The sequence below is a fragment of the Microcaecilia unicolor genome, chromosome 6, assembly GCF_901765095.1.
Source record: "Microcaecilia unicolor chromosome 6, aMicUni1.1, whole genome shotgun sequence".
Lineage (NCBI taxonomy): Eukaryota > Metazoa > Chordata > Amphibia > Gymnophiona > Siphonopidae > Microcaecilia > Microcaecilia unicolor.
In genome coordinates, this window is record NC_044036.1 from 237,201,552 (window position 1) to 237,226,930 (window position 25,379).

The following is a 25,379-nucleotide window of genomic DNA, read 5'->3' on the forward strand; positions in this document are numbered from 1 at the left end:
GCTGCTGCTGCTGCTGGGAACACGCTATCATCAGGTTGCACAGGTCGCCCAAATGGGTGTTATTCTGCTCTAACAGGGCGTTGGTTTTCTCCACATCTTTGTTCACCTGTGCACATATGGCAGTTGTGGAATGCTGGACACGTTCGGCCACTTTTTCAAGCAGTGCGCTTATACCGTCATTCCACTTGCCCTGCTTCTCCCACAAGTGGCACCGATCCTGCCATTCGTCCATAGTGTTTCTGAAAGGGCGGTCCATGGGGAACTGCATTGTGGAAGGTAGGGGGTGACACGACCCTGGGGGGGGGGGGGGCTGTGACGCCAGAGAGGTCAAGTGTCACAGTTTCCTCCCCACCCTCTCCTCCTTGTGTCTGCGTCACCAACCATAGACCTATCCAATCGAAAGGTGATTACATAAATGCTGAAAGATATTCACAAACAATGCAAATGTCCAACTTTGCTGCAACACACAATAAAACGTCTGTACTCGCGTGCAGTGCTTTTTTTGTGCCGGTACGCAACGGTACGGCGTACCGGCACCTTTTTCTCCTCCTCCCCTCCCCTCCCATTACTTCCAGCGATTCTCCACCTCTCCCCTGCCCTCCCATCGACGTGCAGCGATTTTTCCGTCCCTCCCCTGCCCTCACCTCTCCCAATATCCAGCGATTCTTCATCCCCCAGCGTCCTCCTTCACTGCCTGCCAGCCAGTCAGACTCAGAAGCGAACGGTGCAGGCAGCGATTGGCTGGCAGCGTCGTAGCTTCCCTCTGCAAGTCCCGCCTATGCGGATATTGGGAGAGGTGAGGGCAGGGGAGGGACGGAAAAATCGCTGCACGTCGATGGGAGGGCAGGGGAGAGGTGGAGAATCGCTGGAAATAATGGGAGGGAAGGGCAGGGGAGAGAGAATTGCTGGACATGGGATGGGAGGGAAGGGCAGGGGAGAGAGAATTGGACATGGGATGGGAGGGAAGGGCAGGGGAGAGAGAATTGCTGGACATGGGAAGGGCAGGGGAGAGAGAATTGGACATGGGATGGGAGGGAAGGGCAGGGGAGAGAGAATTGCTGGACATGGGAAGGGCAGGGGAGAGAGAATTGGACATGGGATGGGAGGGAAGGGCAGGGGAGAGAGAATTGCTGGACATGGGAAGGGCAGGGGAGAGAGAATTGGACATGGGATGGGAGGGAAGGGCAGGGGAGAGAGAATTGCTGGACATGGGATGGGAGGGAAGGGCAGGGGAGAGAGAATTGCTGGACATGGGAAGGGCAGGGGAGAGAGAATTGCTGGAAATCAATGGGATGGGAGGGAAGGGCAGGGGAGAGAGAATTGCTGGATATGGGATGGGAGGGAAGGGCAAGGGAGAGAGAATTGCTGGACATGGGAAGGGCAGGGGAGAGAGAATTGCTGGACATGGGATGGGAGGGAAGGGCAAGGGAGAGAGAATTGCTGGACATGGGAAGGGCAGGGGAGAGAGAATTGCTGGACATGGGATGGGAGGGAAGGGCAGAGGAGAGAGAATTGCTGGACATGGGAAGGGCAGGGGAGAGAGAATTGCTGGACATGGGAAGGGCAGGGGAGAGAGAATTGCTGGACATGGGAGGGAAGGGCAAGAGAGAGAATTGCTGGACATGGGAGGGAAGGGCAGGGGAGAGAGAATTGCTGGACATGGGATGGGAGGGAAGGGCAAGGGAGAGAATTGCTGGACATAGGATGGGATGGGAGGGAAGGGCAGGGGAGAGAGAATTGCTGGACATTGATGGGAGGGCAGGGATGAGATAATTGCTGGACATGGAGGGGAGGGCAGGGAAGATAGAATTGCTGGACATGGAGGGGAGAGAGGAGAATCGCTGGACAGGGAGGGGAGGACAGGGAAGAGAGAATTGCTGGACATGGAGGGGAGAGAGGAGAATCGCTGGACAGGGAGGGGAGGACAGGGAAGAGAGAATTGCTGGACATGGATGAGAGGGGAGAGAGGAGAAATGCTAGAAATGGATGGAGAGGAGAGCAGGAGATAGAGGAGAATTGCTGGACATGGATGGATGGAGGAGTTGGCTAGGAGAGAGGAGAAATGCTGACTTGGATGGAGGAGAGGGGAGAGAGAATTATTGCTTTATATAGATACAGAGGAGGGAAGAGAGATGAGAAATGCTGGACATGGATGGAGGGGAAGAGAGAGGAGAAGTGCTGGACATGAATGGAGGGGAGGAAAGAAAAAAGAAGATGCGCATGGATGGAGATGAGGGAAAGGGAAGAGGAGAAAAACTGCACATGAATGGAGAAAATAGGCAAAAACTGGATCCATGTTATACCTCCTCCAGTCAATTCCATGGAGGAGGACCCAGCTTTTACTTATGGATGCAGGGCAACAAAAGAAGAAGAAAGGAGGAAAGTAAAGAAATAAATGGAAAGGAAGCCCTGGAAACGGAGTTAAGAGAACAGATAGAGAGCAGCAGAATCAGAGACTGGGACCAATATGGATAGAAAAACAAAGTCACCAGACAACAAAGGTAGAAAATATCATTTTATTTTCATTTTAGTGTTTGGAATTTGTCTTATTTTGCACTGGGTATACTGGAGCTGTAACAGCTTACAGAAATTATTTATAATGAAAAAAAAAATCACATTATTTTTTCTCCTATACTAGTATAATATTTTCAATGATGTCTGTTTATATGCGCCATGGCTGGTATAAGGGGTGTGGCTAATGTGGGTGTGGCTATAATAGGGCCGGTGCCATGTGTGGTGACCCCGCCCACAATGAGTACCGGCACCTTTTTTTCTACAAAAAAAGCACTGCTCGCGTGCGTCTTCTTCCTCAGCATCCGGTGACACGTGGTGTGGCTGAATGGAGATATGATAGAGGTATATAAATATTGGCCAATATTGCCACATATTACTGGAGACCCATCTCTTTTATAAACCATATACCACAAAGATCAAGCAATGTGACTATGCACTACTCGCCCACCTATATTCATTACTGTATCTTAATATCTGTTTGTATACTACTACTTTGTTTTATTATCACCATGCTGAGCAAGATCGTGTAATACCAAATGTTTTTTTAGTAACATTATTCCACTACCCATGAAGCATTGTAAGTCACTTTGAGCCTGCATTGAGTTCCATAACTGCAAAGAGGTGGGATACAAATGCAACAAATAAAAACATTTTGGACAACAATAGCAGCCCACATACTATACTTATGTGGAACAGCATCAGTGGGCCAACACTTTACAAGACCAGAACACTGCACCAGTGATTTCACAGTAAGAATACTGAAAAGTAATTTTAAAAGAATACAGGAACGTAAGACCTTTGAAATAAGAATGATTGAATATTTTAACACCCAACAGACAGGACTTAATAAGGATCTGGGTTTTCTAACCCATTATAAACCATAAAGTTGTATTTCTCTGTTTATTACCCTCCTCTCACCTACCAACACCCATCCTGTTAGAATATCAATGAAATGCTTTGATGTCCCCATGCATACCCCCACCCTCCCACTCTGTCAGACTGTCAAAGTAATGCTTTGATGTTTCTCTTATATATACTATCTACTACCACATTTGCTTATTTACGATCTGACGAAGAAGGGCAACCTTCAAAAGCTAATCAAGAAATGTATTAAGTTATGTCCAATAAAAAAGGTATCATCTTATTTTCTTTTCCATGTTTTATTTTGTTTGATTTCTATTGATAACCTTTAAGAGTGGACTAACACGGCTACCACACCTCTCTACTTGAGATAATGTTATAAAGCATTTTTCACATGTAAAACATGTTTTATTGTAATCTTTGATACTTTGTGACTGGCATAATAAATTAACAAATCAAATATTTACCACATAGAAAATATCTCTTATAAAATTGTTTGGATGTACATATGTACAGGTATGGATGACAACATGTGCATGCATACTTTTATGCAATTCTTGGATAAAGAGTTTGGGTGGAGCTTAGGCTAATTTGCAATATTTGTGCATATACACATACAGTTACACCTGCATTGAGAGTGCATCTATGTTGCCTTTATAAAATATAGAACAGTGCAAAATGTTTTAAATGGTAGCCGTTAAAGTAACCACCAATTCAAAAAAGCTATCCTTCCAAATTCAACTATTTATACATTAAGGTGAGCATTTTTTTTAGCCACCACCAGCATTATTCCCAGATATTTAATGCCAGGCCATATCTGGACACCGGCATTGAAGATCTGGGTTTGTGCACTTGGCTATCTCATATGTGGTTAGGTGTGATATTCAGCACTTAACCACATAATTGACGTTGCATAAGGATAGGACTGAATTTTATGTGGTCCAATGTAACAGCTAAACTAGGTCAGTTCAGTGCTGAATATCGGTATTTAACGTATAAATTTCAATTCCACCCTTGGACTGCCCACATAATAGCCTGTTTTGAGTTTAGCAGTCTGTAGTAATATTCAGTGGCACTAACTGGTTAAGTGCCACTGAATATCAGTGGATAGCCCAGGACGATTTAGCTGGCCAGGAGCTGTTTCTGGCTGGTTAAATCGCTTTGAATATCAACCCCTTAATATTCAAACATTTCTTTCATCAATACAGCTTGACCTCCTAATGCTTAAAATAAATTTTTTTGTGTGTGACCAGAACTATCAAAACAGCATAGGAGAATTCAACACTGTATATTCCAGCATGTTTATCAAGTTCTCTACCAATATCTTTATCAGTCCAACTTTCAAAACTGAAATAGTATCACTGAAAAGTCCAAATTTGTACTCAAAACCATCGTTTAGTCTAGTATTCAAATTTATGATAAAAGAAATATTTAATGTATAAATAATAGAATTTGGAAGGATAGCCTTTTTTGAATTGGCCTTTATAAAATAGACATGCCTTTGAAAAGTTTTATAGGTGCGTTCTAAATTTTCCTCCTCTGGAAGCAAATATGATGCTAGATGTATTGACTCCATGCATGTAAGACTTTTAGAGGACAATTCTATAGCTTATATTTAGGTGCCTAGAGGGTGCCAATTAGGAATATATTCTACAATGGAACGTAGATGCTTAATTTCCCTATAGAATATCAGCATAACCAGCATAACACATGTGTACATAAGTAATGCCACACTGGGAAAAGACCAAGGGTCCATCGAGCCCAGCATCCTATCCATGACAGCGGCCAATCCAGGCCAAGGGCACCTGGCAAGCTTCCCAAACGTACAAACATTCTATACATGTTATTCCTGGAATTGTGGATTTTTCCCAAGTCCATTTAGTAGCGGTTTATGGACTTGTCCTTTAGGAAACTGTCTAACCCCTTTTAAAACTCTGCCAAGCTAACCGCCTTCACCACGTTCTCCGGCAACGAATGAGGTCACACACTAGCACTTACACCGGCTTTAGAGCTGTGTAAATGATCGTGCTTAAATGGCAGAGATATGTGCGTAACTTAGAGTATTCCATAACTTACATTTGTAAATCTGGGTCAGATCCTTGCTCTGGCCAGACTATACCCATGTGTATGCCCGCTTGTCAAATATGCACTGAGGGTCCCTTTTACCAAGCTGTGGCAAAAGGGGGCCTGCACTGGTATCCACATGTGTTTTTTATGTGTGCCGAGGCCCCCTTTTACCGCAGCAGGTAAAAGGGAAGTCTCTCCTGCAGGAAACGGCTGTGTGTTAAGTAAATCACTTGCCACATGGCCATTCGGGGGGGGGGGGGGGGGAGCCATTACCGCCACCCATGCTAACCCGAAAGTAACCGGGCAGCTACAAAAATAAATATATAAATATATTTTTGTAGCGCCAGATATGATGGCGCGCTAGGGGTAGGAAGTACTGCTGGGCTGCTGCGGTAGCCTGGCAGTAGTTCCTGGTTTAGCGAGTGGTAAGCCCACATTGGGCTTACCACTGCTTAGTAAAAGGGGGTCCTATGTAAGGTATTCACATATTTACAGAATAGTGAATAGGTGGATTTTCAGAATTTACACGCATATGTTCTGGTATTATAATCATATATGCTTGTGTTTGCAGCATAAATGTTAGCGTCTTATTTATAGAATTGACCTCTTAATGTACTTTTTAACAATATCATATGTGAATGTGGTAATTCTCTGTTGACTTCCATACTCTCCCCACCCCACCTCTTTTTTATTTAATCTTGTAGAGTTCACAAGATGTTGGCAAGAATGCTTCCATACAATCACCTCTGACCTCACCTCAGGAAGTAAGCGTGGTGTGTGATAACATGTTACAGGGACTGGGCCGCTACCTTCGCTGCCTGGGCGTGGATGTGAAGATGTTGGAGAATGATGATGACCACAGAAAAGCTGCTGAGGTTAGAAATACAGCATAATGCTATACGACTTGGCCAGAGGGTTTATCATAGCCTCTGATGGGAAATTCCGCTGCTGTAGTGGGTTTTTTGGGGGGAATTAATTTAAATTTACATCTGATACTTTAAAACTCCAGGCAGCCAAGTTAGCAATTTCCAGATGGAAAAACTGAATTAAAAACAGAAAGAGGAGATTGTTGGAGATTTCTGTCACCTTCTTGTTTTAGGTAACAGAATCTAATCCTCCAGCTTTAACCAGGGCTCTAAATCTATTCTGGAGGGCCTTTCAGCGAGAGCTCAGCTTGACCAGAATAACTTTCCAGGTTCTCCACTGTTCTGGGGCATGCCCAGTAATAAGAAGCATCAATGTACCAGAATTATTTTTCTCTGATGAGTGATGTCCACGGCAGCCCCTCCAATCGGAACTTCTCTAGCAAAGGCCTTTGCTAGTCCTCGCGCGCCGATGCGCACCGCGCATGCGCGGCCGTCTTCCCGCCCGAACCGGCTCGTGTTCGTCAGTCTTCTTTTGTCCGCGCTCGGTACGGTCGTGTTTATGCCGTTCGCGCCCCTTAAGTTGACCCTCGCGCGTCTTTTGACTTTTCGCTTACAAAAAAAAAAAAGGGATTTCGAAGAAGGGCCTTACGGTATTTTTCCTTTCCCCGTACTTCTAGTTTTTGGCCCCGATAAGTTTTCTTTCGTTTTCAGGATAGGCCCTTTTGAGGCCTCGGGTCGAGTTTTTTTCTCCCCTTCTTTTTGGTGCCTTACCGCAATTATGAGTTTTGATTTCGCCAGCGTGATTTTTCCGCCCATGTCATCGAAGTCTCCCAGCGGCTTCAAGAAGTGCACCCAGTGCGCCCGGGTAATCTCGCTCACTGATAGGCACGCGTCGTGTCTTCAGTGTCTGGGGGCTGGGCACCGCCCGCAGGCCTGTAGTCTTTGCGCCCTTTTACAGAAAAGGACTCAGGTAGCGAGATTGGCCCAATGGAACGTTTTGTTCTCGGGCTCTTTGTTGGCATCAGCACCGGGAGTATCGAGTGCGTCGACATCGACAGCGTCAAGACCTCCGCCCTCGGCCGCGACTGTATCGATTGCATCGAGGCATCGACCCTCTGCATCGTCGGGGCCGAGACATCGGAAGGCTACGTCGGCGTCGGTGGTACCGGGACCTCCACTAGTGCTGATGTCGTTGGACGGTGGTTCTTCGTCTGGAGTGCAGGTGAGGGCTGTCCATTCCCCTGCTGGTGGCGGTGAGCCTTCGGGTGGGTCTCCCCCTACCCTGAGGGCTCCTGCGGTACAGCCCCCCCCCCCCCCCGAGACTGACCTTCTTCGGCCTCGGCCCCGAGGAAGCGACGGCTGTATTCTACGTCCTCGTCGGTACCGGGAAGCTCCGGTGACATGCTTCGTTTGAAAAAGTCAAAGAAGCATCGACACCGGTCTCCTTCCCGCGTCGGTACCGAGAGCTCTGGGTCACCGAGGGAGTAGGCACCCAGCAGGCATCGGCACCGGGAGGACCGCACACCCTCTGTTCAGGAGGTGTCTATGCGCTCCACCTTGGACAGCCCGGAACAGCCTCCACGCCCGGAACAGACTCTGACTTCGACTCCTGCATCAGCTTCCATGTCTTTCTCCACAGCCGCCCTGCACGAGAGTCTCCGGGCCATTCTCCCAGAGATCCTGGGAGAACTGTTGCACCCTTCCCCTCCAGTACCGGGGGTGCTTGCGCCACCGGTACCGTCGAGTGAGGCGCCGGCTGGCCCCTTGCCTGGGGTGAGGTCTCCGACATTGGTACCGACTGCGGTCGCCTCCCAGGAAGGTTCCTCGACGACGTCGGCGGAGGGAGCTTCGCCGGTGCGGGCGAGGGAGTCTACCTCTCGACGCTCCCACCGTGGCCGTGGTTCCACGGAGTCGAGCCGGCTTCAGACGCAGGTCCGTGAACTTGTCTGATACCGATGGTGAGGCCTCGTGGGAGGAGGAGGAGGACATCAGATATTTCTCTGACGAAGAGTCTGATGGCCTTCCTTCTGATCCCACTCCCTCCCCTGAAAGGCAGCTTTCTCCTCCCGAGAGTCTGTCTTTTGCGGCCTTTGTCCGGGAGATGTCTACGGCCATCCCCTTCCCGGTGGTTGTGGAGGACGAGCCCAGGGATGAAATGTTTGAGCTCCTGGACTATCCTTCTCCACCTAAGGAAGCGTCCACAGTACCCATGCATCATGTCCTAAAAAAGACATTGCTGGCGAACTGGACCAAGCCTTTAAGTAATCCCCACATTCCCAAGAAGATCGAGTCCCAGTACTGGATCCATGGGGACCCAGAGCTGATGCGCACTCAGTTGCCTCACGACTCTGGAGTTGTGGATTTGGCCCTAAAGAAGGCTAAGAGTTCTAGAGAGCATGCTTCGGCGCCCCCGGGCAAAGACTCTAGAACCTTAGACTCCTTTGGGAGGAAGGCCTACCATTCCTCTATGCTCGTGGCCAAAATTCAGTCTTACTAGCTCTACACGAGCATACACATGCGGAACAATGTGCGGCAGTTGGCGGGCTTGGTGGACAAGCTCCCTCCTGAGCAAGCCAAGCCATTTCAAGAGGTGGTCAGGCAGCTGAAGGCGTGCAGAAAATTCCTGGCCAGAGGGGTGTATGACACCTTTGATGTTGCGTCCAGAGCCGCTGCTCAAGGTGTGGTGATGCGCAGACTCTCATGGCTGCGTGCCTCCGACCTGGAGAATAGGATCCAGCAGCGGATTGTGGACTCGCCTTGCCGTGCGGATAATATTTTTGGAGAGAAGGTCGAACAGGTGGTAGAACAGCTCCACCAGCGGGATACCGCTTTCGACAAGTTCTTCCGCTGGCAGCCTTCAGCTTCTACCTCCACAGGTAGACGTTTTTATGGGGGAAGGAAGACTGTTCCCTACTCTTCTGGTAAGCGTAGGTACAATCCTCCTTCTCGACAGCCTGCGGCCCAGGCTAAGCCTCAGCGCGCTCGCTCTCGTCAGCAGCGTGCGCCTCAGCAAGGCCCCTCGGCTCCCCAGCAAAAGCAAGGGACGAGCTTTTGACTGGCTCCAGCAGAGCATAGCCAACATCCAAGTGTCAGTGCCGGGCGACCTACCGGTCGGAGGGAGGTTGAAAGTTTTTCACCAAAGGTGGCCTCTCATAACCTCCGATCAGTGGGTTCTTCAAATAGTCCGGCAAGGATACACCCTCAATTTGGCCTCAAAACCTCCTAATTGTCCACCGGGAGCTCAGTCTTACAGCTTCCAACACAAGCAGGTACTTGCAGAGGAACTCTCCGCCCTTCTCAGCGCCAATGCGGTCGAGCCCGTGCCATCCGGGCAAGAAGGGCTGGGATTCTATTCCAGGTACTTCCTTGTGGAAAAGAAAACAGGGGGGATGCGTCCCATCCTAGACCTAAGGGCCCTGAACAAATATCTGGTCAAGGAAAAGTTCAGGATGCTTTCCCTGGGCACCCTTCTCCCCATGATTCAGGAAAACGATTGGCTATGCTCTCTGGACTTGAAGGACGCCTACACGCACATCCTGATACTGCCAGCTCACAGACAGTATCTGCGATTTCAGCTGGGCACACGTCACTTCCAGTACTGTGTACTACCCTTTGGGCTCGCCTCTGCGCCCAGAGTGTTCACGAAGTGCTTGGCTGTAGTAGCAGCGGCACTTCGCAGGCTGGGGGTACACGTGTTCCCATATCTCGACGATTGGCTGGTGAAGAACACATCCGAGGCAGGAGCTCTACAGTCCATGCAGATGACTATTCGCCTCCTGGAGCTACTGGGGTTTGTGATAAATTATCCAAAGTCCCATCTTCTCCCAGTACAGAGACTCAAATTCATAGGAGCTCTGCTGGATTCTCAGACGGCTCGTGCCTATCTCCCAGAGGCGAGAGCCAACAACTTGTTGTCCCTCGTCTCGCGGGTGCGAGCGTCCCAGCAGATCACAGCTCGGCAGATGTTGAGATTGCTGGGCCACATGGCCTCCACAGTTCATGTGACTCCCATGGCCCGCCTTCACATGAGATCTGCTCAATGGACCCTAGCTTCCCAGTGGTTTCAGGCTGCTGGGGATCTAGAAGATGTGATCCACCTGTCCATGAGTTTTCTCAAATCCCTGTATTGGTGGACGATTTGGTCCAATTTGACTCTGAGACGTCCTTTCCAAATTTCTCAGCCACAAAAAGTGCTGACTACGGATGCGTCTCTCCTGGGGTGGGGAGCTCATGTCGATGGGCTTCACACCCAGGGAAGCTGGTCCCTCCAGGAACGCGATCTGCAGATCAATCTCCTGGAGTTACGAGCGATCTGGAACGCTCTGAAGGCTTTCAGAGATCGGCTGTCCCACCAAATTATCCAAATTCAGACAGACAACCAGGTTGCCATGTATTACACAATAAGCAGGGGGGCACCGGATCTCGCCCCCTGTGTCAGGAAGCCGTCAGCATGTGGCTTTGGGCTCGCCGTCAGGGCATGTGGCTCCAAGCCACATACCTGGCAGGCGTAAACAGTCTGGCCGACAGACTGAGCAGGATTATGCAACCTCACGAGTGGTCGCTCAACTCCAGAGTAGTGCGCCAGATCTTCCAGGTGTGGGGCACCCCCTTGATAGATCTATTTGCATCTCGAGCCAACCACAAGGTCCCTCAGTTCTGTTCCAGGCTTCAGGCCAACGGCAGACTGGCACCGGATGCCTTCCTGCTGGACTGGGGGGAAGGTCTGCTGTATGCTTATCCTCCCATACCTCTGGTCGGGAAAACTTTGTTGAAACTCAAGCAAGACCGAGGCACCCTGATTCTGATTGCTCCTTTTTGGCCGCGTCAGATCTGGTTCCCTCTTCTTCTGGAGTTGTCCTCCGAAGAACCGTGGAGATTGGAGTGTTTTCCGACCCTCATCACACAGGACGAAGGGGCGCTTCTGCATCCCAACCTCCAGTCTCTGGCTCTCACGGCCTGGATGTTGAGAGCGTAGACTTTGCCTCTTTGGGTCTGTCAGAGGGTGTCTCCCGCATCTTGCTTGCTTCCAGGAAAGATTCCACTAAGAGGAGTTACTTCTTTCTATGGAGGAGGTTTGCCGTCTGGTGTGACAGCAAGGCCCTAGATCCTCGCTCTTGTCCTACACAGACCCTGCTTGAATACCTTCTGCACTTGTCTGAGTCTGGTCTCAAGACCAACTCTGTAAGGGTTCACCTTAGTGCAATCAGGTGCATACCATTACCGTGTGGAAGGTAAGCCGATTTCAGGACAGCCTTTAGTTGTTCGCTTCATGAGAGGTTTGCTTTTGTCAAAGCCCCCCATCAAACCTCCTACAGTGTCATGGGATCTCAATGTCGTTCTCACCCAGCTGATGAAACCTCCTTTTGAGCCACTGAACTCCTGCCATCTGAAGTACTTGACCTGGAAGGTCATTTTCTTGGTGGCAGTTACTTCAGCTCGTAGAGTCAGTGAGCTTCAGGCCCTGGTAGCCCAGGCCCCTTACACCAAATTTCATCATAACAGAGTAGTCCTCCGCACTCACCCTAAGTTCTTGCCAAAGGTTGTGTCGGAGTTCCATCTGAACCAGTCAATTGTCTTGCCAACATTCTTTCCCCGTCCTCATTCCTGCCCTGCTGAACGTCAGCTGCACACATTGGACTGCAAGAGAGCATTGGCCTTCTATCTGGAGCAGACACAGCCCAATTGTTTGTTTCTTTTGATCCCAACAGGAGGGGAGTGGCTGTGGGGAAACGCACCATATCCAATTGGCTAGCAGATTGCATTTCCTTCACTTACGCCCAGGCTGGGCTGGCTCTTGAGGGTCATGTCACGGCTCATAATGTTAGAGCCATGGCAGCGTCGGTAGCCCACTTGAAGTCAGCCACTATTGAAGAGATTTGCAAAGCTGCGACGTGGTCATCTGTCCACACATTCACATCTCATTACTGCCTGCAGCAGGATACCCGACGCGACAGTTGGTTCGGGCAGTCAGTGCTTCAGAATCTGTTCGGGGTTTAGGATCCAACTCCACCCCCCTAGGCCCATGTTTTATTCTGTTCCAGGCTAGACTCTCAGTTAGGTGGAAAAATTGTTAGGTCAATCTCAGTTATGTCCTCGCCGTTGCGAGGCCCAATTGACCATGTTTGTTGTTTTGAGTGAGCCTGGGGGCTAGGGATACCCCATCAGTGAGAACAAGCAGCCTGCTTGTCCTCGGAGAAAGCGAATGCTACATACCTGTAGAAGGTATTCTCCGAGGACAGCAGGCTGATTGTTCTCACAAACCCGCCCGCCTCCCCTTTGGAGTTGTGTCTTCCCTTGTCTTTGTCATGCTACATATGGGACTGACGAACACGAGCCGGTTCGGGCGGGAAGACGGCTGCGCATGGCGCGCGAGGACTAGCAAAGGCCTTTGCTAGAGAAGTTCCGATTGGAGGGGCTGCCGTGGACGTCACCCATCAGTGAGAACAATCAGCCTGCTGTTCTCGGAGAATACCTTCTACAGGAATGTAGCATTCGCTTTAATTGCATTCTAATTCTCAGTAATAAAACATTGATTAATGATTCATCCACAATTGCATGTAAAATGTAGCCACCCCAAGTCCAACTGACACAGTAGAAAGGTAAACACATTGGGAAAAATTACAAAATCTGTATGTAAGCTGTTGAATCAAACATTTAATTGTGATTAATTGCCCGGTTAAAAATTTTGATTGTAGAATCCCTGCATGGATAAGACCTCTGACTGCAGTGGTACTCTCAAGAAGTTAATTGGATAGGGGCAATATTCAGCTCTAGGGTTGGATTAACACTATATTCGGACCTAAGCATACATACATTTATGGGCCCTCCTACTATGGAGCCCCATTTCTTCTTTCCTCATGCACCCCCCAAAGAGTTGCATTCTCTTTTCCTGACCCCCAGTCTTCATTCATGGCCTTCCCCCAAATATTTCACCTCTCCAGAAGTAGGAAAAAAAGGGCAGACCCTATTATAGCTGTGGGTGTGGCAGCAGTAATAGTTAAGTGCATAAGTTCATAAGTGTTGCCATACTAGGACAGACCGAAGGTCCCTCAAGCTGAGCATCCTATTTCCAACAGTGGCCAATCCAAGTTACAAGTACCTGGAAAGATCCCAAAAGAGTACAATACAGTTTATGCTGCTTATCCAAGAAATAAGCAGTGGATTATCCCCAAGTTCATCTTAATAATGGCTTATGGACTTTTTTTTTAGGAAACTATCCAAACCTTTTTTAAACCCCACTAAGCTAACTGCCTTTACTACATTCTCTGGCAACAAAGTCCAGAGTTTAATTACATGTTGTGTGAAGAAATATTTTCTCCAATTTGTTTTAAATTTACTACTTTGTAGCTTTATTGTATGCCCCCTAGTCCTAGTATTTTTGGAAAGAGTATACAAGCGATTCACGTCTACCCATTCCACTCATTATTTTATAGACCTCTATCATAACTCCCGTAAGCCTTCTTTTCTCCAAGCTGAAGAGCCGTATCTGCTTTAGCCTTTCCTCAGGGAAGTCATCTCATCCCATTTATCATTTTCGTTACCCTTCTCTGCACCTTTTCTAATTCTATTTTATCTTTTTTAGATGCGGTGACCAGAATTGCACACAGTATTCGAGGTGCGATTGCAGCATGGAGTGGTACAAAGGCATTATAATGTCCTCATTTTTGTTTTCCATTCCTTTCCTAATAATACCTAACGTTCTATTTGCTTTCTTAGCTACCTCCGCACACTGAGCAGATGGTTTTAAAGTATCATCAACGATGACACTTAGATCCCTTTCGTGGTCAGTGATTCCTTATGTGGAACCTTGCATCACGTAACTATAGTTCAGGTCCCTCTGTCCCACATGCGTCACTTTGCACTTGCTCACATTAAACGTCATCTACCATTTGAATGCCGAGTCTCTCAGTCTCTTGTAATCTTTCACAATTCGCTTGTGATTTAACAACTTTGAATAACTTTGTGTTGTCAGCAAATGTAATTACCTCACTAGTTACTCCCATCTCTAGGTCATTTATAAATTTGTTAAAAAGCAGTGGTCCCAGCACAGACCCCTGGGGAACCTCACTATCTACCCTTCTCCATTGAGAATACTGACCATTTAATCCCACTCTCTGTTTTCTATCTTTTAACCAGTTTTTAATCCACAATAGAACTCTGTCCCATGAATGAGTACTGGCACCAAGCAAGCCTACATTTCAGATGGAGTGGATTAATAATTAGAGCTCTCAAGTTATCAAGTGTCAGGAGGGAGATTTTGGGGCAGTTCTGAATTTCTGACAACCCTATCATGCATTATGTGACATGCAGCATTGATTTCAATTGGTAGAATCAGGGACTACAAATTTATTTAGATTTAGCTCACACCTTTTTCAGTAATAGCTCAAGGTGAGTTACATTAGGTGTTTCTCTGTTCCCAGAGGGCTCATAATCTAATTTTGTACCTGAGGCAATGGAAGGATACATGACTTGCCCAAGATCATAAGTAGCAGCAGTGGAATTTGAACCAAGTTTCTTTGGCTGTTAGCCCGATGCTCTAACCACTAGGCTGCTACTCCAGTCTACAGAAAGCAAACTGAATTTTAATTGTAAGTTCAAAAACAGGACTGGCTAAAATGTTTTCTTCCTGAAGCTGGGTAACTTGGCAGATCTGGAACAGTGTGCTGAGAACCAGGGAAGTTGATCAAGTCATTTTTAGCCTCCATTGCCTCTAGTACAAACCAGAGATGCCAAGGGTGGACTGCCCTAAACAGTGAGATTTACAAGCAGTGTGTCTATAAATGTACAATGATTTGAATGGGATAAAAAAATTATAAATGGAAGAAGGAAAAAATAATAATATTTAGCTTCTGAAAGGACATAGGCAGAGGCAGTAATAGGACAGTTTTCAAAAGATTTTGCCCAGGTAACAATAGTTAGTTGGGTATATTCCTGGGGGTTTGCCTACCCCATGGAACACAGGGGTGCACAGGTGGACTGGAGCCTCCCGCGGGCATCCTGTCGAGGAGTGACTGTCCCAGAGAGCCAACCAGGGCTCCCACCTTGCCCACCAGCAGACTGGACGCCTATCCGAGGCAGTGGGTTGAGGAGAGGTGGGCATTGCCGCGGATTCAGAGAGGAGCCGGAGCTGATGGGGTCGGTGCTCGTGGGATAGGACGACATTAGGGCATGACCACTTAATAGAGGCAGCTTGGACTTGTTACAAACGGACCAACAATGGCGAACGACAATGTGGATCAAGCAACTCTGAGGTTAGCCTGCTTTGATTTGAGTGTATAGGAATGACGGCTGCTTAGGGGAGTGGAAACAGAGATTAACCAAAAGACCAGAGTGGACTAGACAGGCTCACTTCCATTCCAGTCTATTAAACCTGCCTGATAATGACTTGTGTATAGCAGTGACGGCAGCGCGGGAGAGTGGAAATAGAGACTAACCAAAACTGCATAACTCTCAGAAACCCCACCAAAACACTGCATCATTAACCACATTGATACCAAAAACAAAATGAACGCATTCAAACTTCTCCTACTAGTTTATTCCATAACACTAACTCACACAACTATAACCACTCCACTCACCGAAAGCACCATGATACCCATGCTACACACACACCAAAGACTAATACGAGACCATACACATTACCAAATTGACAACAATTCAAACAAAGAAAAACCACCAACACGCAGACAACTACAACAAACCACTAAAATAAAGGAACGACAACTAATCAAAATCAACACAACAGCAAAAACGGACCCTTACCAAATAATTTAAATAGGATACGTAAACGCCAGATCAGCAGTCAATAAAACAACAATTATAACAGATTGGATCACAGCAGACATCTCGACCTACTACTCATCAGCGAAACCTGGATCCACGACCTCAAGGACCCCATAATTCTGGAACTCTGCCCCCCGGGCTACAAAATTACTCATTGGACAAGGAAAGAAAAAAGAGGCAGAGAACTAGCACTAATCTATAGTACTACTACTACTACTACTACTATTTAGCATTTCTATAGCGCTACAAGGCGTACGCAGCGCTGCACAAACATAGAAGAAAGACAGTCCCTGCTCGAAGAGCTTACAATCTAATAGACAAAAAATAAAGTAATCAAATCAATTAATGTGTACAGGAAGGAGGAGAGGAGGGTAGGCGGAGGCGAGTGATTACAAGTGGGTACGAGTCAAAAGCAATGTTAAAGAGGTGGGCTTTCAGTCTAGATTTAAAGGTGGCCAAGGATGGGGTAAGACGTAGGGGCTCAGGAAGTTTATTCCAGGCGTAGGGTGCAGCGAGACTGAAGGCGCAAAGTCTGGAGTTGGCAGTAGTGGAGAAGGGAACAGATAAGAAGGATTTATCCATGGAGCGGAGTGCACGGGAAAGGGTGTAGGGAAGGACGAGTGTGGAGAGATACTGGGGAGCAGCAGAGTGAGTACATTTATAGGTTAGTAGATCCTACTTCAATGTAACAACAGCTGAGTCTATAACACCAGAACTTGAAATCGCCTCAGTCAGAATTAACCATACTAACCTGCTTGACAGCCTAAACGTTGTCTTATTTTACAGACCACCAGGTAAGTGGCAAGAATGTCAATCACACTTCATGGATTTCATATCAAACACCTGTGTTTCAAATCCCAATCTACTTATTGGAGACATAAATATACACCTCAAAGATTCTAAGGCAACCAATACACTTGATTGCAAGGACTTCCTCCAACTATGGGGCCTTAGCTGGCCCAATATACAAGCCACCCATGTCAAAGGACACACAATAGACCTCATCACACATAAACTATCCTCAGACCAAAACCTTATACTTACAGATACAAAATGGTCGGACATACCTACTACTACTACTACTACTATTAAACATTTCTATAGCGCTACTAGACTTACGCAGCGCTGTACAAATTAACATGAAAAAGACAGTCCCTGCGCAACAGAGCTTACAATCTAAATTGGACAGACGAACAGACAGCTAGGGGTGGGGAAATTGCAGTGGTAGGGGTGATAAGTGAGGAGTAAGAGAGTCATGGTTAGGAGTCGAAAGACATACCATGGTCAGATCACTATAAACTAAACTCCACCCTACAGTGGAAGAAAAAAGGAACGCACCTCACTCAGGAACCCACAACCTACACCACGAGAGGCCAGATTGACCCTGTAACATTCTGGCAACAAATCTACAGCAGTGATTGGATGCACAAACAGATTCCAAACATTACCTACTAAACTGGGATGACAGATGTAAGAACACATTAGACATAATTGCACCATTACAAAAAAGAACTACACGTAGACAAAACTCATTACCTTGGTTCAACGAAGAACTGAAATCACTGAAAACACATACTAGGAGACTTGAACGAGCATGGAAAAAAATGAAAGACGAATACACACTTAACGCATGGAAACAACTACAAAGGAAATACAAATACTTAATAAGACAAACCAAAAGAGCATACTACAAAACCAAAATAGGACCAGACTACAAAGACACACATAAACTCTACCAACTCGTGAACAAGTTAATAGACACCACACCGGTGACCATGGCAGGCACAGACATTCCATCGGCAGACAACCTCGCCAAATACTTTAATGAGAAAATTATAAAATTACGATCCACGTTACCACTCAATACAACTGATCACAAAAAATTCATGGAATGCTTGGACCCAACCCCCGGTGAATACTCAGCAGATCGAACCTGGACTAACTTCGATCTGTTAACCGAAGAAACCATCACTCAAGCAATCAGCAAATTCTGCAAAACCCACTCTAAACTGGATATTTGTCCCAGCAACCTAATAAGGCTTGCTCCCCAACGCTTCATAACAGATCTTACATCATATATGAACTACATGTTGCAACATGGACTGTTCCCCAAGGACAAAGGAAATATACTTCTTACCCCTATACCCAAAGACTTAAAGAAAAAATTAAACGATGCAACTAACTATCGATCAGTAGCATCTATCCCCCTGGTAGTCAAACTAATGGAAAGTATGGTAACCAAACAACTTACCAACTACCTAAACAAATTCACTATACTACATGAATCACAATCAGGATTTAGATCCAACCATAGCACTGAAACAGTTCTAATCACTCTCATAACCAAATTTAAACAATTAATTGCAACTGGAAACAGTGTGCTTCTCCTACAATTTGACATGTCCAGCACATTCGACATGGTCAGCCACCAAATACTCTCGAACATCTTGGACTACTTCGGGATTGGAGGAAACGTACTTAGATGGTTTGAAGGCTTCCTAACAGCAAGAACCTACCAAGTGATATCAAACTCAAAAACATCAACTCCATGGAAACCTGAATGCAGAGTTCCACAAGGATCACCGCTCTCACCAACTCTTTTTAACTTAATGATGACACCATTAGCCAAATCGCTCTCCAACCAAGGACTCAACCCATACATCTATGCAGACTATGTCACGATATACATCCCGCTCAAACAAGATATAACTGAAATAACAAATGAAATCACATGCAGCCTCCAAATAATGAATTAGTGGGCGGACGCATTCCAACTAAAGCTAAATGCAGAAAAAACACAATGTCTCATCCTGTCCTCACAATACAATACAAACAAACCCAATACCATAAATACCCCAGACTACACCCTACCGGTCTCAGACAGCCTGAAAATTCTGGGAGTTACAATTGACCGAAATCTCACACTCGAAGATCAAGCGAAAAACACAGCAAAGAAAATGTTCTACTCAATGTGGAAACTTAAAAGGATCAAACTTTTCTTCCCAAGGGAAGTATTCCGCAGCCTAGTACAATCAATGATACTAAGCCATCTAGACTACTGCAATGCCATTTATGCTGGATGCAAAGAACAAATCATTAAGAAGCTTCAAATCGCTCAAAACACAGCAGCCAGACTAATATTTGGGAATGCAAAATACGAAAGCGCCAAACCCCTAAGAGAAAAACTACACTGGCTCCCACTAAAAGAACGAATTGCGTTCAAAGTCTGCACCCTGGTCCACAAAATAGTTCATGGGGAAGCCCCAACCTACATGTCAGACCTTATAGACCTGCCTACTAGGAACGCAAAAAGATCAGCACGCACATTCCTCAATCTCCACTACCCCAACTGCAAAGGGCTAAAATATAAGTCCACATATGCGACCAGTTTCTCATACATCTGTACCCATCTATGGAACGCACTACCGAAGGCCATAAAAACAACGCAAGACCTAACTATCTTCCGAAGACTACTGAAAACAGATCTGTTCAAGAAGGCATACCACAAACATCCATCTTAAATACTAAAAAATAAGAATGTACAAGACCTAGACACAACCGAAATCATATCACTTGACTGATTAACCTCTTTGCTATTAGTGAACAAGCACTATCACTTTTATCCCTATGTCGAATATGGTCTCTCCATAGTCGATGACCTAATGTATGTTATACAATTATCACTCAGGAACCTGCATGCAATGCCATAATGTATTCTTCTTTACCATGTATGTATGCACATGCTATATATATAGACCATGAACTGTTCCATGTATGTTATGTTCCATCTGTGTTACTATGTATGTACACACCTTAATGCAACACCATTTGTAATTCTGTTACCTGGAAATGGCAACCGTCTTTACGGCAAATGTAAGCCACATTGAGCCTGCAAATTGGTGGGAAAATGTGGGATACAAATGCTACAAATAAATAAATAAAATAGTATGTGCACAGGTAGATTTGTATCAGTGGAGTTCTCCACTCCAGCTCTAATTGTCAAAGGGAAATTATTTGAGATTATCCTCACCAGACACAGGCATACGCTCACAAGAATGTACTTTTTCATTCTTCAAACATTTGCACTCTGGGGGAGGGAGTACCTATTCTTGTGAGTAAAGGATTGTTGTATAGCCCCTGAAGCAGCCCTGTCGGGTGAAACACGGCCTGTGTCGGGCTATTTATGTATATATAACTTCAGGTTTTAATAATCAATTACTGTTTTATTTTTGCGATCTGCTTCGTTTGTTTTCCATCTTGGAGCTTGCAGACCGTTTGCCCTTGTGTTTTCTTGGACCCCCCCATTATATGGGCGTATCCAGCTATTTAATATGATCATGTTCCCCAGGTGGCTATACATGCTGCAAACATTGCCACTTAAACTCACAAAGCAAGAGCTTAACAAGCTAAACAAAATTATATCCTGCTTCTGTTGGCAGGGGAAAAAACCTCGAACCCCATTTAAATACTTAATAGGACCTTGGAGGCAGGGAGGACTAGGAATACCAGATCTGCAAAGTTACAATTGGGCTTGTTTCCTGCGACATTTAGGGGACTGGGTGCTAGATAATCAACAATACACACCTAGGGCGATGGAACAAGCATTATATGGTAACTGGAATATTCTATCTCTGGTCCAATGCTCAAGGGCCCAGGTCCCCGAGGAACAGCGGCCCGGTCTCCTGCTGAAATCCATAAGGTTGGCATGGAAGTATTTGATTCCCTTATTAAAAGGGAATGAACAAAAGTTGGATATAATACCATTAGTTGGCAATGTAGAATTTATTCCAGGGATGGATAATCAAAGTTTTAAGAGATGGGCGCAGGTTGGGATTAAATATGTGGGAAATCTTTTAGACGAGGAAGGGAAAGTTACACCATGGGAGACACTAGTGAGCTCAGGAAAGGTAGAGGGCAGAGATATGTTTGCATGTAGACAAATACAACATTACATTAACACTATATATTTACAAGATGAAGGATTCCTGCTTAGAGATTTTTGAATTTTTTTGAACCCATTCAAGACCGAGGGCTATCAGTATCCGCCCTGAAAAAGGCATTGGAAGATATACAAATACATTCGGAGAAAGAGGAACTGCAAAATAAATGGACTCAGGACTTAGATATTCCAGGGGGCTCAATCAATTTAAACCAACTAGTGGGACAGATACCATCTGGATCGGTGAGTGCAGAGTTAAGAGAGTGTAATTTCCGCATCCTGCACAGAGCATACTTTACACAGGAAAGACTGTTTAAAGCAGGAGGCATAGATACTCCAATTTGTAAAAAGTGTAAGACAGACACCAACTCCTTTATACATGCCTTTTGGAATTGCCCCCTGATCCGGAAATTTTGGGTGGAAATAATTGGATATTTAGCAGATTTGGGAGGGAGACCCATCAGGGTGTCACCAACGGGACTATTATTAGATCAATACGAGGATTTTGGACCACAAAATAGGTATTTTAAAAACTTAATCCGAAAAGCCGGGATGTTAGGAAAGAAAGTTATTTTAAGGGTGTGGACCAGCGACTTGGCCCCCTCCTTTTGGCAATGGAGGAATAGGCTACATAATTTGATGCTATTGGAAGCACAATATGCCAAACTCGCATTCAAAAGAAAACAACACTTTTTAAGGGTTTGGGACTCTTATATCCAATCTCTATCCCACAGAGCTAGAAGTTTGGTGTTAAACTCTCTCTCAATGAAATTTTAGTAGTGAACATAGAGTACAGGAATATGGGAGATAGAGGAGGCAGAAGTTCCAAATTGAGGGGGGGGGGGGGGGGGGACACAGCCAATGGTAGAAGGTAGTTAGGGGGGAGGGGAGGTTATTACTTAAGGTTGAAATGTATATAGTTGACTATGATATGCCTGTAGAGGTTATTTATACAGTATAAGGGTGAGTGCTACAACTGAACGTCACTTATAAAACTGTTCAAATTATAATGCACCGCCAATACAAGTTATTGAAACAAGAGAGAGAATCTACGGGAGGGGGGAGGAAGCAAATGTTAAATCACTACATTGTTGAAAATGTTAATCGGTTGCTGTATAACAGAAGGAGGGGGGGAAGGGAGGGAACAAAATGAATAAATATAGAGGACTATATAAATGTTGTAACCTAATGTGAAAATGTTTCTTTGGATTTATCTTCAATAAAACTGTTAAACCATAATGGGTCATTCCTTAGCGTCCCTCTGGACCGGCCCAGAATGACTGATGGTAGATGTGGTGAGTCCTTGGTCTCAAAATGTCTATTCTGTTTTCTAGTTTCTGTTAGCTTAGGTAAATGTACCTATTTTTCTTAGGCTTATAAGTTTGACGTTTTCATTTTTCTTATACATCTGTGCGCCGTTTTGGTTATCTGCTGGCAGAGGCTGAGGCCTGCAGAGGTTCTCTAATGCCTCGGGGGTGCTACACCCGGGTGGCCGGGTACCTCCCCCCTCCTACCCCTGAGCTTTCCCTGTATGCCTGAGGGCTCTGTGCTCCATTGCTGGCCTCAACCCCTTTGAGGAAAGGGAGTTTGCAGAGCCGCGGGGAACAGCCATGATGATATTATAAAGAAAAAAAAAACTAAAAGCAGGCAGGTGCAATGGCTTTAGTCTGCTGTCATGGCTAGCTCCCTGCAGGGTCTTGGGTTCGGTAGCATGTTATAGTTACTCTTCCTCTGTTCTGGTTTGGGTTCAAGCACCAGGTGGTTGTTCTGGGCAGGTGCTCATCTCCTCTCATCCCTGAGTTAAATAGTGAAGCACTGTCTGTTGAACTGTTATGTTCCCTGTAGCTCAGTGGACGGTTTGGGGATGATTCTCCTATTCTGTCACATTCTTGAAAAAAAAATGACTTTTACACTTTAGAAAAGGCACAATGTTTGTCCACCGGTGATTGTGACAGCATGTCAGTTTCTCATATTTTTCTGTTTCTGTGGGTCTGTTCTCGGAGGACCTTCTTTTAGCCTTGGGGGAACCATATGTTTTTTTTCTCCTTCAGTATTCCAGATGTCGAGGAATTTCTGTAATGTTTACTTGTTATATGTATTTTGCGTTGACAGTTTTCTATGTAAACAATCCATCTGAGATCATAGTTTACAGTTTGTTTCTCTACATACCTGGTGTAGCAGTGGTATTTCCTCAGCTGTTTGCAAGGAATTTATAACTGTCATTTCGAGCCAAAGCATTTTTTTTGTGGGCTCATGGTTTCCACTTTTTCTCAGGAGAGAGACCACACAAAGTGTGGAGGTGCACTAGATCCCCACGAAAAAAGTCAGATGCAAAGTAGAGAAGGAGTGGGGAAGGTAGGCTCTTTCCAAACAGAGAGAAAGACGTATGATTAAAAAAAGTTTATTGGTAACATCAAAAAAAGGTATGACTCAACACAGCCGTGTTTCGGCGGTGAAGCGCCTTCTTCAAAATTAAATATAAAAGTAAACATATACAAGAGCAAGAAAAATGATACACATAATAATAAAGTAACAAAAAATAAAGAACTAAGTAATTAATATGACAAAATGTACAAAGAATAATAAAAACTTGAAATAAATATAATAACAATAATAGATATAAATATAATAGAGCAGGGTGACAATATTAAATACTGTATAACCAACAGAAAAATACATATGCATATACTAGTATAGAAATAAAAATACAAATAAAATAATTGCAAGTATAAAAGCAAAACAATTACATGTAAACATACGTTCTATGTGATACCAGCATAATGGCACAACATTTAAACATAAGGTTATACAAACAAAAATGTGAATATATATATACGTAATGCAAAGGAGTACAACCATGGACCATACCATATATATCAGGAGGTGAAGATATAGTTCTACAAATCAAAAATGTATGCAGGATGTAAAGTTGTTAAACTATTTACAATAAAATGTGTTGCAAAGGAAGGTATATTTTCTATGTGTATATGAAAGATAGACACATTGATCAAAAACAAAATGGAAAAAAAGAAAAAGACTCTACAAAAAAATGCATCGAGGAAAATACTAGTGAGATATAAGGCTATTTAAATGCTGTTGATGTAGGGCTATTTTAAAACAGTATGATGTATAATTTAAAATGTATATTTGTATATGTGTATATTAATGAGGAAAAAACGAACCAAAAATTGAAATTACTGATATTGAATATACAAAATGTAATATTTATATTGCTAATAAGAAAAAATAAATAATTTTTAAAAAAAATAAAAAAATAATGTCTGTGTCCTGTGTCAACAAAACCCGTATAAAAGAAAGGTCAGTCGTGTTAATATTTATCTTGTGAAGCCTTTAAAAATTTGTAAAAAGTAAAGAAATCGCAAAAATAGATGAGAGTACAGACAGTGTCTCACTGACCTTATGATGTAATATGATGTTGAATACCAACTAAATATAAGGTACGGTGGGACCACAGTCCTCTGAAAAAAGAAAACTCCTTCTCTACCTTCCACTTTTTCTCTCCATACTTCGTATATCAGTATCCTTTTCCCAGGTGTTGGCACAAGTTTGCTAGCTATCACAGCTTGTGTATATTGCCATTAGTGGATTTTGGTTCACTTTCTCTCATTTGTTGTTTATCTTGTCTTCTTTGTGATCTCATTTCTCCTTGGTGACCTCATTTCTTTCACCATTTGAAGCAGCTAGCTGCCTTCTTGTTGTTCTTTCTCTTTGAGATCCTCAAACTCTAAATTATTCAACAGCTTGATGGTGCCTTTCTCAGCATGCTGCCTGCAGCCTTCACTATCTCCTGTGGTGGTTATTGCATCCCACGTGGCTTAGCCTTTGCAGGGGTTGCTATCTTCAGCATTTCTCTTACATCCTTTCTGTGCTCTGTTTAACCCTGTCTAGTTGAGATCCTACAGTGTGGAAATGGTGCACCAGGACTAACTTTTCCATTTCTCATTCCCTCAGTCATACACGTTTTTGGCAGCTATTCTTGACCATTTGTCTTTTTTTCTGACTCCTACAAGTTTCCTGTTGGCTTTCTAATGAGTTGGGAACTCCCCAACATAAGATGTTAGACATTTCATCAGATTTCTTCCTGTTGGATTTGCAGGGTAGTCAGCTGTTTTTTTTCCTTTTCTATGGAGGCCGGTTGGCTTCCTGTATCTGTTATTTTCCAGGAGTTGGGAGTCTGAGGATAGCTTTGCTTCTGAGATCTCGGCTGTTTTCCCTCCAACAGCTCTGTCGCTACTGAGTAGTTGTCAAGATGGAGGGAGTTCCGCCTAGCCCGCACACAGTCTTCCTTACTTGGTTATGCATCCCATCTTGGCTGCTTGGCTTCTCGG

At 45.0% G+C, this 25,379-nt stretch overlaps 1 protein-coding gene across 1 annotated transcript in view; it reads left to right on the forward strand.

The window, feature by feature from the left end:
* The window catches only part of EXD3 (exonuclease 3'-5' domain containing 3), a 719,658-nt gene that overhangs the window by 582,117 nt on the left and 112,162 nt on the right, over nucleotides 1-25,379 (forward strand). Inside the window, exon 19 of the mRNA XM_030206809.1 lies at nucleotides 6,147-6,317. Coding sequence (XP_030062669.1) covers nucleotides 6,147-6,317 — 171 coding nt within the window. The remainder of the gene's footprint in view (nucleotides 1-6,146; nucleotides 6,318-25,379) is intronic.